This window comes from Mercurialis annua, linkage group LG5, assembly GCF_937616625.2.
Source record: "Mercurialis annua linkage group LG5, ddMerAnnu1.2, whole genome shotgun sequence".
Taxonomy (NCBI): Eukaryota; Viridiplantae; Streptophyta; class Magnoliopsida; order Malpighiales; family Euphorbiaceae; genus Mercurialis; species Mercurialis annua.
In genome coordinates, this window is record NC_065574.1 from 8,653,028 (window position 1) to 8,670,425 (window position 17,398).

At 33.5% G+C, this 17,398-nt stretch overlaps 5 protein-coding genes across 8 annotated transcripts; 4 read left to right on the forward strand and 1 right to left on the reverse strand.

Moving 5' to 3' along the window:
• Nucleotides 1-2,584, forward strand: LOC126680027 (uncharacterized). 3 transcript variants are annotated; one of them, XM_050375059.2, is made up of 7 exons: nt 1-218; nt 458-551; nt 646-713; nt 833-946; nt 1,035-1,206; nt 2,050-2,199; nt 2,302-2,584. In XM_050375059.2, exons 2-7 carry the CDS (start codon nt 477-479, stop codon nt 2,326-2,328), a joined length of 606 nt encoding a protein of 201 aa, XP_050231016.1. In that variant the 5' UTR covers nt 1-218; nt 458-476; the 3' UTR covers nt 2,329-2,584. The 3 variants fall into 3 exon arrangements, with proteins under 3 accessions (XP_050231016.1, XP_050231017.1, XP_050231018.1); XM_050375060.2 differs by having other exon boundaries at nt 464-551; XM_050375061.2 differs by having other exon boundaries at nt 467-551.
• Nucleotides 2,585-4,034: 1,450 nt separating this feature from the next.
• Nucleotides 4,035-6,147, forward strand: LOC126680026 (uncharacterized). Of its 2 annotated transcripts, none has more exons than XM_050375057.2 (3): nt 4,035-4,174; nt 4,939-5,170; nt 5,660-6,147. In XM_050375057.2, exons 1-3 carry the CDS (start codon nt 4,083-4,085, stop codon nt 5,948-5,950), a joined length of 615 nt encoding a protein of 204 aa, XP_050231014.1. In that variant the 5' UTR covers nt 4,035-4,082; the 3' UTR covers nt 5,951-6,147. The 2 variants fall into 2 exon arrangements, with proteins under 2 accessions (XP_050231014.1, XP_050231015.1); XM_050375058.2 differs by lacking the exon at nt 4,035-4,174 and adding an exon at nt 4,438-4,704.
• Nucleotides 6,148-6,483: 336 nt separating this feature from the next.
• Nucleotides 6,484-11,078, forward strand: LOC126680024 (uncharacterized). Its single transcript, XM_050375051.2, has 3 exons — nt 6,484-7,975; nt 8,456-8,729; nt 10,666-11,078. The coding sequence occupies exons 1-3, from the start codon at nt 7,331-7,333 to the stop codon at nt 10,716-10,718; spliced, it is 972 nt and encodes a 323-aa protein (XP_050231008.1). The 5' UTR covers nt 6,484-7,330; the 3' UTR covers nt 10,719-11,078.
• LOC126680022 (probable disease resistance protein At5g43740) lies at nt 10,719-13,782 on the forward strand. Its single transcript, XM_056105843.1, is given in 4 exon segments — nt 10,719-11,184; nt 12,503-13,358; nt 13,360-13,595; nt 13,673-13,782. Coding segments are annotated over 4 exon segments (1,668 nt in total).
• Nucleotides 13,783-15,460: 1,678 nt separating this feature from the next.
• On the reverse strand, nt 15,461-17,342 carry LOC126680025 (zinc finger CCCH domain-containing protein 39-like). Its single transcript, XM_050375056.1, has 2 exons — nt 16,606-17,342; nt 15,461-15,923 (listed from the first exon to the last, which is right to left on the reverse strand). Exons 1-2 carry the CDS (start codon nt 17,057-17,059, stop codon nt 15,694-15,696), a joined length of 684 nt encoding a protein of 227 aa, XP_050231013.1. The 5' UTR covers nt 17,060-17,342; the 3' UTR covers nt 15,461-15,693.
• Between the last annotated feature and the right edge of the window lie 56 nt (nt 17,343-17,398).

Sequence of the window (17,398 nt, forward strand, 5' to 3'; positions counted from 1 at the left end):
GTTAGAATATCCGCTACAAACGACACCCATTTTCAGCGCTAGCTTTTAAAAATTCAACAAAACAATTCCCGCTAAGAAAGTATTGCTCCCACTTACAGTAACTCATTAACTTTGCCCAAACACCATACTTTTCAATCGCTATTAGAGGAGGCTAGGAAGTACAGATTTTGGGATCTATTCAGAGATCGGAGTAAATTATAATATTTGGTGCTGTTCAGGTATGCTAATTCAATCTAATTATATATTTGGTTTCCGTTTCGATTTCGGTTTTGGTGATGATGGCAACGTGTTTGTTGTTTTGCCCCAATGAGTTTTTTTTTCTTATCTGCTTGTAGATTTGGGTATCATGTGTAGTGTAAGTCTATGAACTTTTGGGTCCATAACAAATTCATAAAGTCCTGTGCTTTATGCATGTTTAAATGACCGAATTGGTGGTAATTTAATTGCTGTATTTTAGTTTTAGAAGATTGAGGAAGATGTATGCAAAAAAGGGATATGAGCTAGTTAAAGAATTTTCCAGTGGAGAAAAAGGCCAACTTCAGCCATTTAATGTAAGATTTAAATTGATGGGAATAAGTTAGCTTGTGTTTTTAGTTAATTTAAATTGTTGTTCGAACCATCTCTACCGTATATGTAATGATGCAGGAGGATTTGCTTAATCAAGTGATTGGTCAATGTGGTCAGCATTATCTTGAGCTTCAGGCTTTAATTCGGTAAGTTAAGAGGACCTTTCCCTAGCAAGCAGATAAATGACACTGCATCTTTTTTTCTGTATTGCATCCGCGCTCCTTTTGGTTTTTTTGAAGTGATGTATGACTTGGTGTTACATTAGAAAAATGCAGGAAGAAAACGTGGATGTGACTGAAACTAGAAATGCAGACCATTATGGAGCTCTTACTCACCATCTTTCTTTAGTTCGCAACAAGCGCTGCTTAATAGCATACGTGTAAGTACTTTCGTACGTTATTTTATAAACAATTTTTTGATCTATGTTGAGATTTACCATATCCAGTTCATGATTTCAAACTATGCAGGCACAACCGAGCAGAAGTTATACGCAGTTTAGCCTGGAAGGTAGGGCTTGAGCTGCTTGAACTTCCAGAAGAAATTCAAGAGAAGCTCATTCACTCAGAGAAAAACTATTACGGGAAGCATTCTACTTCTTTACAATCATATATGGCGGAGATAGGCATTGATTTAAATGTGGTAACTTCTCTGTCCCTTGTCTCATACATGAAACATAGAAATATTTCTTGAATAGTTTGCGATTTGGACTTTATTATTACATTCCAAATGGTAGCATGTATTCAAGTTAAAGCTTCTGAAGATCTTAAGATGATGTTTGTTGGTCTGTCGAATTGTTAACTGAAATTGCTATTAGTTTAGCTCTTATCCTATAGAGTTCTGCTCCATCTTCCTTAATTTGCTTTTGATTGTTAGTGAAATGGTGCTTAGAGGTTGTAAACAATAATTTGCTCTTAAAAGGCCGTCTTATACGCCCAAAATATAGCTTAGGCTTTCTCGTTTCACTGTGACAACATCATTAAGCTAAAAGATTGCCGACGAGCATCTCAATCAACATTCAGTGATCTCGAAAAATTTCCCGAGTTATGAAAAATACTGCATACAATTTGAAAACAGCAGCATAACCTGTAGTTGAGCATCAAATATAATAAACATTTACAATGTTCTTATGTGTCTAGGTGCGTGCATCTGGTTCAAACCGAACTGAGATTTTAATTTTTCTAAACCAAACAAAATGACTTTTTAAGAATTTTAAACATTTCAAACAAAACTGAACCAGTTAGTTTAGTTGGTTTCTATGTTGTGTGTTTTTATTTTAATCAAAAGTGAACTGAAATTTATTCATTTTGAAAACTGCAAACCAATGTTTTTTATAATTTCAAACCGAACTGAATTTGTCGGTTTGGCTAACTTATTTGATTTGGTTTGATTTTTACACACTCCTAGTAATAGATTTGTATTTTGGGGATGAGCCTAGAACTCATAATATATAATATTAATGCGTGATTCAATTATTTGTGCTAGGATATGGTGCCACCCAAAGATCCCTACATCAAGGTGAGAGTGCTTGATGATATGGGTGAAGGGATATTATTAAGTGACAAGACGGCCAATCTTTCCCGCCATTCAATGCACTTTCTGAAACGTACCGATGCCGAGCAGTACATTGCACGGGTTAGTTTAGTGACGTTTGTCTAACTCAGAATCTCGGTAAATTCAGATCCTATCCTGAAGCTGTCATTTCTTCATTCGCTTCCTTGTTTTCTTGATAAACAGGGACTGATGGAGGAGCTTACAAGCTAACTAATTTTGTTGAATCTGTAAAAAAAGAAGAAAGAAACCAGAGATATTCTTACGCTAGATGGAGATTGGCCGTTGAGCATAAAGGCAGAAGCGAGCTTGAATGGTGGATCTCTTAGGTTACTTAACATGATAATTTAAGTTTCCATATATATTGCACAAAACTTGTCGAGTGTTACATTTTGGTATCTCATTTCCCTTCATGTAAATGCTTCTTAAACTCTGAAACTCTTGTTTTTATTAAAACATTGTTTTGTTATTTCTGTTTCTGCATTTCCATACTGTCATTAGGTGTCCAAATGATTAGCCTATCTGTAATTGGCATGCTTCACACAATCTACCATGTGTCACACCTTGAATCGTACATCTCCAATGTCGGTTCATACATTGCACCGACACGTGGTGCCTCGGACATACGCCTGCCATCGGACATATGTCCGACGCCTGCCATCGGACATACGCCTTCCACGTAGTCTCTAAAATGTTGACTTGAGCTTAAAATTATAATTTTTGATACCGTTCGCTTATCATCGTCGTTTATATCTTGCGACTTTGCATATGTTAAGCCAATGTGTAATTGGATGACCCATGAAGTGGCTAAAAAGTCCTTAAAGCCTCCTTTTTAGGAGTAATTATTGTAATCTGTATTATCTAGCTCTGACAAACAAACATTATGTACTTCTATTTTCCGATTATTAATACAACTGTTATTTTGCCCAAAAAAAAGGCTTAATTACTTAAAAATCACACACCTTGATTTTTTTTTTCGTTTATACCCTGACCTAGAAAAAAATTCATTTATACTCTTACTTATGTGTTTATGTTTCACCTCTACCCCGAGACACTAAATTAACCTCTTTTTATTAAAAAAAAAAGTTTACAATAGTCCTTCATTTAGAGAAAAATTTATTTATAATTATACTTTAATTAGCTTAGGTTAAAAATGAAGAACTATTTTAAACATTTTTCTTAATGAAAAGAGGTTAATTTACTGGCTCGGGGTAGAGGTGAAACATAAATACATACGTCAGGGTATAAATGAATTTTTTCCTAGGTTAGGGTATAAACGAAAAAAAAGTTCAAGATGATTGGTTTTTAAGTAATTAAGCCAAAAAAAAATGCAGGATTAGTTCTGCCGAAGTTCAACATTGGAAGGTACCTAAATTGCTTTGTGAGAGGATTACATATAGCCAAAAGAAGAATTGTAGACGTTTAGATACACCAAATTTTACCAGTTTCTTTATTAAGTTTGATTGGAATGATAGGAGTTCAAACTGATCAAATTAATAAAAACTGCTTTATCAATAAAAAATTTAAACAACTTTCTATTTAGTTGCAAAAACAATAACATAAACTTTCATATATTTTACAATTTAATCACAATCCTTCTAATTTTAATTAATAATTTTAGTAGTTGATGCTAACAATTATTTTATCAATCTATTGCAAATAATTATATTTTTAATATCGAAAGCACTCATTAAGACTTATTTTTAACACACTAATTAGGACATATTTCTTATTTAAATTTTAAAGCTCTCTACGTAATTATCCATTAAATTAATTGTAAATTAATGTCAACAAATGTTAGTTATTTATTTTAGAACTAAAAATATTTTAAAAAAATTACAGTTTTTCCAGTACTCCCACCTCTGGAAATAGAAAAATTATTTTAAAAACTAATTCCTTTCTGTAAATTCTGCTATTAAATTTGTAGGACCCAACAGAGGGTTAAAGTAATTTTTTTTTTGAGAATTATGGGTTCTTCAAGGAAATGGGCAACTTTAATTTCATTCATTGCTTCTCTATTTCTTTTCTTAATCATAATCTTTCAGGTTCCTCTCTTCAGGTATTTTTTTTAAAATTTTAATTTCATTTCTTAATTCACTTTTCTTCCATTTTATGTATTTTAAATTTTCTTTTGCTGTCTTTATCAATTTGCTGTCTTTTCCTTTTCATTTCATTGTCTTGAAATGTATAAATGGAAAATAGTTATTTCTTGAAAATATAATTTTTTGTTCGGTTTTGTTCTAACCCTAGATTTTTTTACCTGAATTATGATTGTAAATTTAATTTTATGCATGTGTTAATCGAATTAATGTTCTTTATGGTCTGTTTATTCTCTATGTAATGATACTATAAATAATTAAATGGCAGAATTCAGTTTAGTTCAAAGAAATAATAAAAAATTTGGAATATGTGGGTTCTTGTAGTTCTGCAAAAGTCAATTAATTGAACTGTTTAAAGATTAGTACTTTAATATAGTGCAATAATGACCCATTAATTAATTCTTAACCCTCCCATATTAAACAATAGCATAAACACTTCATTCAATCAACATTTCCCGTTTCGGAAACATGTCGGAAACTTGATGTTAAGGTGACTTCATTTTTTATATAGGAAACTTTAAAATAACACTGTTCACCGTGTCTGTGTCCAAGTGTCCCATTTTTCCGTGTGTCCAAATGTCCCGTTTTCCGTGTCCGTATCCGTGTCCGTGCTTCCTAGTTAAACATTAATAATCATCAATTTAGTAAAATATGATTTTGAAATGTCTAGATGCTTTTTGAGCTTACTTCTGATAATTTTTGATTATGTTTGTATTTCTTGTAGGGCACCATGTAGAGTTGGAATGTGTTCGTCACCGATAATGCTGACATCGTCTCAGTTGATTGCAACAGAAATCTGCCCTGAATTTATTGTGAGGGCACTTCTCTACCCTGGTGCCATTGCAAAATCTTTTGTCAAGAACAGAACTTTACCAGGCTATGATGAATTACTCAAGCTTTATAACCTTACGAATTTGAAGAAAGGTCCTTCTGCAATTGATTTTCATCACCTGGAGGTTTGTTTGTAGATATTATTTGTTTCGTGATATTTGATTCGTGCATGTCTTAATGTTCTTGCTTCAATTAGTCCATTTGTATTCGGATAGTTGTCGAATGGTTTTCGTGGTGTCTAGAATAGCTTCATGTGTTACCTTGATCAATTTCTGCTTCTCTAGCAAGTTAAATGTGCACAAGAGTTGAGTTTTGAGTATTATTGCACTTAAATTTGTCGAATCCTACGTTTTGACGTTTTTTTTCGTTTTTAAAAACATTTCTTAAACTCCAAAACTTTGAATACATAACTTATTCTTGCAAATATATTTGCTTTTTCGCTGTTTTCCATTTCAACATTTTTGTCTCCGTGCAACATATCTAGGCGATAAAGTGGTCAACAAATCCATCTATCATTCCGACAAAGTCTCTTGGTTTCATATTGCACGACTAGACATATTCAACATCGAGCGATACTTTAAGTTGATTGATTGCAGAATTCTGTATGTGTTTAGATTCTTGCAGGAAGCTACTTGACTGTGGCAGGAGCTTTGATGGGTCTTGTAAGACCAGGAAGAATGAGCCTTTGCGGAACACTTCTTATTGTATGGGGATTTCTACGAGAAGTTATCTTACGAAAGAATGCTAATATGAATCCTATGAAAGGGTTTTATATCCACCCAACAATGTCCATTGCAGTCCTTTGTGCTTGCTTATCCATAAGAAAGGATGTCCGGAGGCTAATCCGTAGTTTTCGAGCTCCACGCATGGAAAAATCTCTGCGATCAAAGGCGAAATCATCTTGACGTGGGCGTATAAAAAGGTGTAACATGTTCAAGTAGCTAACCTCTAAAGAATCAGAAGATTTTCTTTGACAGAGAAATTGAAATGTGGTACAATAGGTTAGGTTCATAACAAGCTTTGATTTTCAATACACGGTCATTCTTTTCATTGTGTAAGTAAACTAATTGCTGTCTACATGCATTTCTGGTCATTTCTTTTACGGTTTGAAACTTACTTTCTTTGCTTCCATGTTGTATCTGTATTGTATTTCTTATCAAAAAGTAAATTGAATCAATTGATTTGGTTCGGTTTTAAAATTTTAATTTATTTATATTGTTAGTTCGGGTTAAAAAATTTAAATTTTAGTTCGGTTCAATTCGATATGATACTGACATTGAGTGATACGGTTGGTATAAGAAGACAAAAGGAATTGAGTATCCGATGATGACATGTTGGGTTGTGTCCCTATTGTGCGAAAAGGTTGTTGAAATTTAGTGCAGATTCTTTCTATCAATAACTTGATGACAAAAATGAAAATACAAATCAAGATTACCCAACAAAGAAGAAAATCATTTGAACAAGATTTTTTTTTTAGAACAGAATTTCTACAAGATTGTATGAAAGGTAAGTGGGATATTTGATTCATGAAACTGTAAATGTTTTGAGTTTTTTTCAAATAGATTTACAAAGGTGTCTGAAAAACATAGAGGAAGAGTGAAAAAATAGTGTATTTTTTTTCATTTTCAGTGTTTTTTTTTGACATATTTGAATGCAATTTTGCAGATTCCAGATAAGGTAAGAACTGACAGAAACATGTGTTTTTCATTTTCAGTGTTTTTTTTTTTTGGTTTCTGGTGATTTTAGGTTTTAAGCAGTGGTAGTTTATGTAGCAATCATATGCTGTAATGTGAAATGTGAGATTAGAAAGATCAAAGATTCCTATACACTTGCCTGCCAAGTTGCCTATACGAAAATGGGTCCAACTATGTTTGATTTGTGATCTTACATTTAATAAACTATATCTTCTAAAAAAAGACCTAAAAACGTGGAGCTTTCGCGTCTTTATTTGGTCATATCCACTTTTACGTTCATTTTGAGCTTCAAACTGTCTTCTTTTGGCTTAAGCCATTGAGCGGTAGAGAATCTGAAATTGAATTTTGCTCGTTTTTTTAATTTTATTTGAATGGGTTTTTGCTAACTACGGTATTAGTTTAAAAATTAACTGAAAATCGGGGTTTAAGAACCGAAAGATTGGGGCTTTTTGTCATTTTTCTCTTCCGGAAGGGACGAGAACGTCGATTAGTTCTTTGATTGGTGATGGTTGATCTAGAGTTGCTTATAGATAGCATGAAAAGGTTTTTGTTTCAGTAAATTTTTGAGTTTGCTTTGAATCTTAAGTTAATATGTCATTTCAGTCATTGAATTATCCCTCTAATACATTTAGTCATGTAAATACACATAAAACCTTGTATAAACCAAAATTAAACCCGGTTCTGGCTTTACCTCCACCATCTGTTATCTTGCACACAGATGATTCTTCTTCTACTTTTATGCTTGGCCAAGCAAATGCTGTAGGCATTATAGGAGGAATATCAGCAAACTCCACTCTAAATTTCCTCAAAAAATTAGTCCAATGGAGCTCCGAAAATGGGAAAGATTCGATTCCTTTTGTTCTTTGCTCCGATCCGGAACTTAATAAGGATCTTTTATCACATGAAAGACATTATTTTCCTTCACTTGGTAGGCAAAAGGAGCATTCTAAATTTGATGACTCCCAAATTGTGAAGAGTCTAAAGAGTAAAAGGGTTTTTCTCGAAAGATCCGGAGCTCGATGCATAGTAATGCCTTGTCATGTTTCGCATTCATGGCATGATGAGGTTTCTAAAGATTGTTCTGTTCATTTTCTTCACATGGGTGATTGTGTTGCTAAGGAGCTAAAAGAGGCTAAGCTTAAGCCTCTCGAGGCCGGGAGTCCTTTGCGGATTGGCGTGCTGGCGACCAATGCCACTTTGACTGCAGGATTCTATCAGGAGAAACTGCAGAATGAGGTAAGGTCGTTTCCTCTGTCTTAATTATGGATATGATCCTAGCCGTAGCTTGTCGAGTTCTATGTCTCGTCGCTTGTTTCCGTTTCTAGAAACACTTTTGAAATTCCAAAACTTTATATTTACAATCTAGTCTAATAAAAAATGTGGTTTCATTTCAACGTTTCCCGTTTCTGTATTTTCTATTTCGACGTTTACTGTATCAACGTTTCTGTTTCCGTGTAACATAGGGGTGATCTGAGCCGATGACCATTTCTGTGTAACATGCATAGTCTAATGTCAGTTTTCGCAGGGTTGCAGCCTTGCAGGGATTTGTAGAGTGTGATCCTATGTTGTATGAAAATTGTTCGATATGTTCCTGTTTAGTAAAAATGCCATTTCCTATACCAGCATCTCCGTATCCGTATAACATAGGTGTGATCTAAGCAGATAGCCATTTCCGTGTAATATATGCGTAATCTAACGTATTTTTGTGGGTTGCAGGGATTTGAGGTTGTGCTGCCAGATAAAGCAACAATGGAACATACTATAGTCCCTGCAATTGAAGCATTAGACAGAAAAGACATGGAAGGGGCTAGGAATTTATTAAGAATAGCTCTACAGGTTCTTCTGGTTAGAGCGGTGAACACTGTGATCCTTGCGTCCGACAATATGCGCGATCTTTTGCCTCAGGATGATCCTCTTCTCAAGAAATGTATCGATCCGATGGATGCTTTAGTTCGTTCAACTATCGAGTGGGCACGAGCTGCTGAAAAAGGTGCATGATTCACACATTAAAGTTGCAGTAATTAATTGATGCTAGAGGAATGCGTCTGCTCTGCTTGTTGATCAATATAATCGATACATAGTACATACAGATTATTTTTTGATAAAATTTGGTTTGGTTTGTAGCAAAAGTGAAGTGAAATACTTTTACTTTCAAAGCAGAACTGAACAGAAAAAAATAAGTTTATTTATATAAATATTTCAACAATTTTGTAAACTAATGTCTAAAATTAAATATTATAACATCCATATTAAAAAGTATAAATGCCTATTCTTATTAATGTTTTTACATAATAATCTAAATATAATAGCTATCATATTTGTTGTGCACTAATTTTATAGATTTAAAACTATGACAATAGAAGTTCAAATTATGAATTTTACATAATTATATATTTTTAAAACTAAATAAGTAGGATTGTCAATTTTACATAGGATTGACCTCAAAATAAATTAAGGCATCACTTGGTTCAAAAAAGTTATAATTCTGGAAAAGTATACTTTCCGGAAAGTTAATTACTAAGGAAGTTAGTGTGGAGGAAATTAATATTTTTATTGCTTGGTTCACTTAGTAATTTTCCGGAAAGCTGCATTTTATTTTTAATTAATTAAAATGTAAAGATAATATTACTCTCAATAACTAAATTAACTAATTAAATATAGGATTATAATCGTATTTTAATTAACTTAACTAGGGAAGTAAAACTTACCTAGATTTTGCTAGGGAAGTCATTTCCCTAGTCAAAGGGAAGTCAACCCTTCAACTTCCCGGGAAGTAGATTGACAAAAATAAACCAAGTAAGAAAAATATGCTATTTTCCGAAAAGTTAAATTTCCTTAGTAAACTTACCCCCAACCAAGTGAGGCCTAAATTTATTGACTGCTTCGTATTTTTAAATAATTGACTGGACATTTTCTAAATATAAACTCCAAACTAATTTTTACTGAATATATATTCAAATTGATTACAATTTTATGTATAATTTAATTTTGAATCCTAATTTCTTTAATTTATACCTATAAAAATTAAGTTAGATGTTTTACGGATCCTTCAATTATATTAGTACATTAATAAGTCATATTTTTTTTTCAAGCAATTAACAGTATAGAATTTAAAATTTAATTTGAGGGATTTATATCGATAAAATAATAAAATATGGAATGATGATAACGAAAAAATAAAAGTAAAATAACTAAATATTAATAAAATAGAATTTCAAATATAAAAATTTCTCAAGCATGTAAAATATACACGCGTTAAATTTCGAGATAGGAGGACTAAATTTTATGAAAAATAGAAGTTAGAAACTGAATTTTGAAAAATTAAAATTCATTAATTTACTGTCAAAAGAATACAAGTTCAGCAGATAAATATGCATTTTGCCAAAATTTAAAAATTTAAACTAATAAAAAATTTTCCGCTGCCGGGATTTGAACCCGGATTTCTAATCATCAAGAAATTAACCAATTGTGCTACAACGGATTCCTGATACATTTGGATAAGCTAATTAATATACTAATACAAATTTGGACAGAATTTCATGGAACTATTCTTAAAATACCTGATTTTAAAACTTATTTACATTTTTTTCATCCATCTTTTTTAATATCACCCTTACTACCTTTTTAACAAATATATTTATAAAAATACCCTACTATAATTAGAAGGCTAACACTCATCATTTTTCACACACAAACTATATGGCCGTATTAAAATTATATGGAGATGTGGGGATGCCCCTGGGATGGGGAATCCACGGAAATGGGGATGAGGATGGATTAATCCCCATCAAATAAATGGGAACGGGGATGAGGATTCCCCATAGAAGCGGGGACGGGGATGGGGAAAGCTTCCTCACCCCGCCGCATTCCATCCCTAAATGGATACCATGTCATTGAATTTCTTATTCGGGCATAATTGCTGATAGGTCAAGGCAATCATGTCAAAATGCAAAATGTGGTTCAAGATATGAGTTTGTAGATGGCGGACAAATGTTTGGTGCTAGCAGGTACTCACTTAACAGAAGCTCCTCCGGAGATTGAAAAGTGGGAAGGCGCACGGAGAATTTCTTTGATAGACAATTCAATTTCTACGCTTCAAATGGTGTCTGCTTGTGCTAATCTTTCCACTTTGCTGCTCAGTCTTAATGCCTATTTAGTTATGATAACTGTAAATTTCTTGCGGTCCATGAAATCACTAACAGTTCTAGATGTGTCGATGAGTAGCATACAAGATTTTCCCCTGGAGATTTTGAATTTAGTTTTCTTACAGTATCTTAATCTATCGCATACATTGATAATCCAATTACCGGTGGAATTGAAGGTGTTGAGGAATTTGAAATATTTGGACTTGGAGCATACTATATTTCTTAGTTTGATCCCAAGGGAAGTCATCTTTACACTGTTTTTATTGCAAATTTTGAAAATGTTTCGTTGCGATTCTGATGGTAATTTTCAGATTCAAGAACTAAAAGGCCTGCAAAATCTGAAACAATTAAGCTTCACAATTAGGCACTGATATGCTTTTACAATCTTGTTCAGCGCCGACCAATTAAGGACATGTATAATATTTTCTAAACTATATACATACTCAAAATTCTAACATTTTCTAAATTATAATAACTCTTAACATTTTACTAATAATAAAACTAAACTAACTAAAAAATATATATACGAGCTCACCTCTTGTGGTTCTCTTAAAAGAATAATAGCACTCCAAAGAAATTTTCGTCTAGCTCCGAAAAAATAGTCCTATGCACTTCCGAATTCCTTCTAGCTTCCAAATTTCCGTCTAGAGAGTATTTTTTTTATAATTGGAATTGGAGGTAAGGTGTGGTGAGAATGAAATCTCACCATTTATTTATAGTGAGCAGCCCACAGCAGGCTGCTCATTCAACAAGATTTCCTGCCATCTGATAGGGAATCTTTGCTAGCACGCAATATTGAATTGCGGGCTGGTGTTAATCCGCCTGATTAGTGTTAATCCGGTAGATTAGCACCAGCCCGCAATATGTAATTATGGGCTGGTGTCCCCCGCAATATTGAATTGCGGGCTGGTGGGCCACATGCATAAAACTGGAAATATTTTTCCAAGGGGCATAAATCCATAAATAATAATGGCTAGGGGGTATTTATTTGTCAAAAACCCATGAAAAGGTCAATAATAATAGGAGCGGTAAGAGTAAAAGGTTGAAATAACATGATGGGTTGGATCCTAAAAACACTGTTAGTGTTTTGGGGTTCAATGATAGTAAACTAATTTATTGATTATGATGAAAAGTGTTATAAAGTTAAAAATAATTTAATCAATTTTAATTATTAAAATAGTTAAACTATAATTTTGGATATGTATATGTAAGTGACAAAAAAAGAAGCCCTGCGTGCTGACACAAAAAAGCTCTACACGCTGACAAAAAAAAAACTCTGTCTGCTGACAAAAAGAGCTCTACATTTTGGATGTGTATGAGTTCTAGAAAGAAAATAAAAGCTCTGTATTCCACCATCTCTCCCATTTCAAAAACTTCATTTTAGAGAACAATTAATCAATGCCTCTACATGTTAATGCATCATTAGATCCTCGCGTGAATCGTTGCTTGGACTTCCTTATTCCTAAAGCACTATATATTTGGTGACTTAAAGAAGTTTTAGAGGCAGAAAGATGCTGATAAAAGGACATGCATACAAATTGGACGCTGATGTTGATGACTTTGGAAGAAGGACTAGGAATGTCAAGATCCAAACTCATCCAAAGATGGCTTTAAAAAGTGGAAGCTCTCACTAAAGAAGTTGAAGAACTGATCATACAGGATTCGAAGAAGAAAGACAAATTATGCCTCAGATGTTGTTTCTCATGGAACATCTACTCTACCTACTCCTTCGGCTAAAATGCAGCCAAACTTCTCGCCGAGTTGAAAGAGCTTGCCAGCCAGAAAAATATTTATCAGGTAGCTTACAAGCAACCCATTGAATAAGTTGTTGAGAGACCTACCGACCTAACACTATGCTTCAAGACAATGTCAGCCAACGTATGGAGCTACTTCGATGAAGAAGAACTAGAAACGGTTATCAGTGTATACGGTATGGGGGGGATTGGAAAAACTACCCTTCTTACTCTTGTTAACAATAACTTTATTACTTTCAAAAGAAATATAGATGTTGTGATTTGGATTACGGTCTCAAAAGATTTCACTCGGGAAAAAGTTCAAGACGACATGGGTAAAAGAATGGGTGTTTGCAATGAGCAGTGGAAGGAGAAGAGCTTTCAAGAGAAAGTTGTTGACATTTTCAAAGCACTACAAAAAAGAAGATTTGTATTGTTGTTGGATGATCTATGGGAGCGAGTGGATCTTGCGAGACTTGGTGTTCCTCTTCTAAATAGGAAAAAAAGGTCAAAATTAGCATTCACAACTCGTTCCCAAGAAGTCTGTGCTCAAATGAATGCCGGAAAGACCATCCATCTTCAGCCTTAGGCATGGGAAGTACCTTGGGAATTGTTCCAAGAAAAGATGGGTGAAGAAACACTTTATTTTCATCCACAAATTCCTCAGTTAGCTCATGCTATAGCTAAAAAATGCCGAGGATTGCCTCTTGCATTTATTACTTTTGCTCGTGCTATATCTTCCATTGACTATCCAAGAATGGAATCATGCCGTTGAAGTTTTAAGCAACCCAACAGATTCAAATTTCCAAACTATAGGGGATAATGTTAAGGTATCTTCTGTTTTGATGTATAGCTATTATAGTCCGCCCAACCAAAAGTCAAGTCCTGTTTTTAATATTACACTCTTTTTTCTAAGAGTTTCAAACTTTCTAAGAGAGACCTTATCTCATATTGGATGTGTGAAGATTTTTGGCACGAGTACGACGACGATTTGTCTATTGCGTATGACAAGGGACACCATTTAATTAGTGTTTTTGTTCGCGCTTGCCTATTAGAAGATAAGGGTGAATACGTAAAGATGCACAATGTGATTCGCGATATGGGATTGCAAATTGCTTCTAGGGAAGGTTATCTATTGCAAAAGGAACCAGAGGCTAGAAAATGAAAATTACATAACTACTCTATCACAATAAGATCCAATCCTTCTCTTTGTCTAACAGAAAACTCACAAACTCTCCATAAAAAACAAACAAATCTTTTCATAGAGAAAGAACAGCAAAACTTTTGTAAAGAAAGACAATCGCTGTAAAATAGTTATAAAAATAAAAATAAAAAACTAATATAACCTATAACGATTTCATCTTCAATTTTGAAAGGTCTTGATTTATATCTGATTCTTGATTTGTATATATATTGAAATTGATACGCCTCGTCGATAGATTTACCAACAAAAATAAAAAAGATGAAAAAGAGTCGGCCATTTATTTTATTCTAAAGCAATAAAAAAAATGACTACCGCCAACGGTAAAAATAAACCATTGACGGCAGCCGAAGCGAAAAATAAAAGAAAAACTCTTGACGGCTAGGGTTTTTTATTTGAGAGAGAGAGAGGGGAGAGAGAAACCCTTTTCATTACGTAACCAAATCAATGGTTGAGATTAATCCCTTTTCTTTAGATGGAGTTAAAGAGGTGTTTTTGATGTGTAAGAGAGAGGATCAATTTCCATTCTATTTATAGATATTTTAATTTAATCTGGTATGTCCATCACGTAACCAAATCAATGGTTGAGATTAATCAACTTAATTAATTTTTATTAATTTAATTGGACCAAAATTGGTGTTAAATTAATAGTTTAAATGCATGACATTTAATACCTAATATGTCAAATATTCACAATGTGTCACATTAAGCCATACCGCTTGTTTATTTGACATATATATTTTATATTTTTATTTAATCATAAAAACATACTATAATATTTCTAACATTGAAAGGTACATATTTTTGCACTATTATATCAGAATTTCTTTTAGGCACCGTTTGCATTGATGGATTCTAAACAATCCATGGATTTGAACAAAATCTATCGTTTGTCTAGAAAAAAATTTAATAGAATCCATCGATTTATAAATTCCCTCATTTTTTACAATACATCATTTTTTAGGATTTTGATTTCCCACCTACTAGGTGGGAAAGTCCAAATCCACCATTTTTTTATAGATGATGGAATGTTATACTATTTATTAGTTTCCATAAATAATATTAAAAATCCATTGATTTTATATTCAATCCAAACGATGGGATTTTAAATTCTATGGATTTAAATTCCATTAATTTAAAATCCATCGATTTTACTAAAATCCATGGATTTTAAAAACCATCAATCCAAACGGTGCCTTAGCTAGCTGTTTCTTTTGATAAATCTTATTTCATTGCTAATCAGAAATTTGATTGTATATTTACTTTTTTCCTTCTTTCATAAGCTGCATTTAAGGGTGCGTGCATCATTGTTCAAACCAACCCGAATTGAAACTTTACTTTTAAAACCGAATCGACACGATTTTCTAAAACTCTTAAATATTTTTGAACTGAACCAGACAAAATCAATCGTGTCTAATGGGTGTTTTAGTTCAATTTGATTTTTTTGGTACTATTATCATCAATTTGAATTGAATGTTTACTACCACCAAAACTGAACTGAATCGAATTTGTTAATTCAGTTCGGTTTGTCGGTTCAGCTCAACTCTGCACATCCTACCTGTAATGAGGCTCTCTGATAGAAGAGTTTCAGTTTTGTTATATTTTCCTATCCGTTGCATTACATATTCGGATACTCGAACGATTGAAGAACATATTGGTATTAAGATACGGTTTACTAGTTGAAAACAGAACATAGAGCAGAGCCTTCTGTTGCAATGAAGTTCAAAAATCAGCTTCCTCCTAGGATTAATTTGTCTGAGCTTGGAATAAAGGATATTCTAAGTAATCAAAATGTTATAGCTTCGACTAAACTGAATACGTTCTCCGATTCAAAATTAGGATTCCTGATATTGACAAGGATGAACTTCAACTGCATTATTCTTCTTTGTTGAGTGAGTTATGCAGAAAGGGCATGTCATCAATCCAATCCGCATAAATGCCGCTAGCTTTTCGCACTTCTTTCTGCTGAAATTTGCACTCAAGCTCCTCCAATTTCCGCTTAAAACTAGTCCTGATCACATCTTTTTCCAGAGCAAGAGTCTCTACAGTCTTAGCAGGCAAAAACCAGGATGCCAATTCAATCTGCTCACTAGGCCTCTCGAGTTCTGTTAATCAAAGTAAAACCAGTATAAGTTAGCTCAACCAAATATCTGATAGGAAATAATAGCATCTCTTCAGGCTCTAAACTATAGTTAGAAATATACTATAGAAACTGAAAATTCATATGCAACTTATCTCCAGAGTAGCAAGTCAAAAATGCTCATATGTTGCACGAAAATGAAGATGCTCCAACGGAAAACACTGACATGGGAAACGTCGAAACCAAAAATAGGTTTTAAATATAAAAATTTCAGAGTTTCTAGAAGTGTTTTCGCAAAACGAAACAAAGAAACTGAAACATAGTACTCGCCAAAGTTTCTTTGCGACATAGTTAACGATGAACAGTAACCTTTCAATGCCTTTGCGCAAAACTCTATAAATGTAGGCATCCAAGCAAATGTTTAAAGTTTTTAAACTCGAAAAACACCCTCATACTTTTCAGATTACCCGAAAATTCTTCACTAAAAAGGACTAATATTGACAATGTTCATCAATACAATGTGAGAATTTTTTAGTTCAATTTACAAAAATTACTAATGCTAACATGGATACCTCATTCAATCGACATGTTAAGACTTCAAAATAACACAGTTTCGCGGTGTCCCGTTCTCCATGTCCGTGCTACCTAGATGCTATCTATATCAAGCAACAATAACAGTAAGTAACGCAATTAGAAACAAGAAAAACCTGCAAGTCCATGAGCAAAGCAACACATTTTCCCATATGAGCAGCTTCCAGTAATCTCCCACTTCTTACAGAGTCTGTATTTCTTCATCAATGGCCTGGAAAATCCTCTACTTACAGATGAACTCTTAACAGTTTTCTCAGGATTTTCATGAAGAAACTTACACTTATCCCCATATGCACATTCTTTCCTGAAATAGAACATTTTACACACATTTGATTGGTTTCCTAATCCATAAACCCCATTCCAAACCCTACCCAGTTGCAAATTAGGCATCATTTCACCAGTTCCATGAGCAAAAAAACAGTTGCTTCCGTACCTACAATGCCCAAATCTGAAGTTTGTGCAAGGGTTCTTGAAATTTCCTGTCATAACATTGCAACTTGGGTTTGCATTGTCAGAGACAAACTTGGAATTCTTGTTCTCAGCTGGAAAATTAGGGCCTAACTGAAGCATTCTTGGGTACTAAATCAAGAAAAAACGACGACCCAGATGAAATTTCTTTTAATGGAACAGTACTTTTGGATCAAAATGAAGAAGACCCGGATGGGTTATAGCTTAAAAGATCAGAGATTCAACCAGTTTTGGAATACCCATTTCAGAAATTGTTAGTGGTGAAGGACAAATTGTGTTTTTTTAGAGCTTGGTATTCAAAGCAAAATGGATGAAAATAGCAAGACCCAACCTTGAAGGACAAGGCTTAAGAAGACGCTCCCAAGGAAACCTACAACTCATTTACCAAAATACCCCTAATTTAGACCCAATTGAAAGTCACCCTTCCAATTTTTTTTAGAT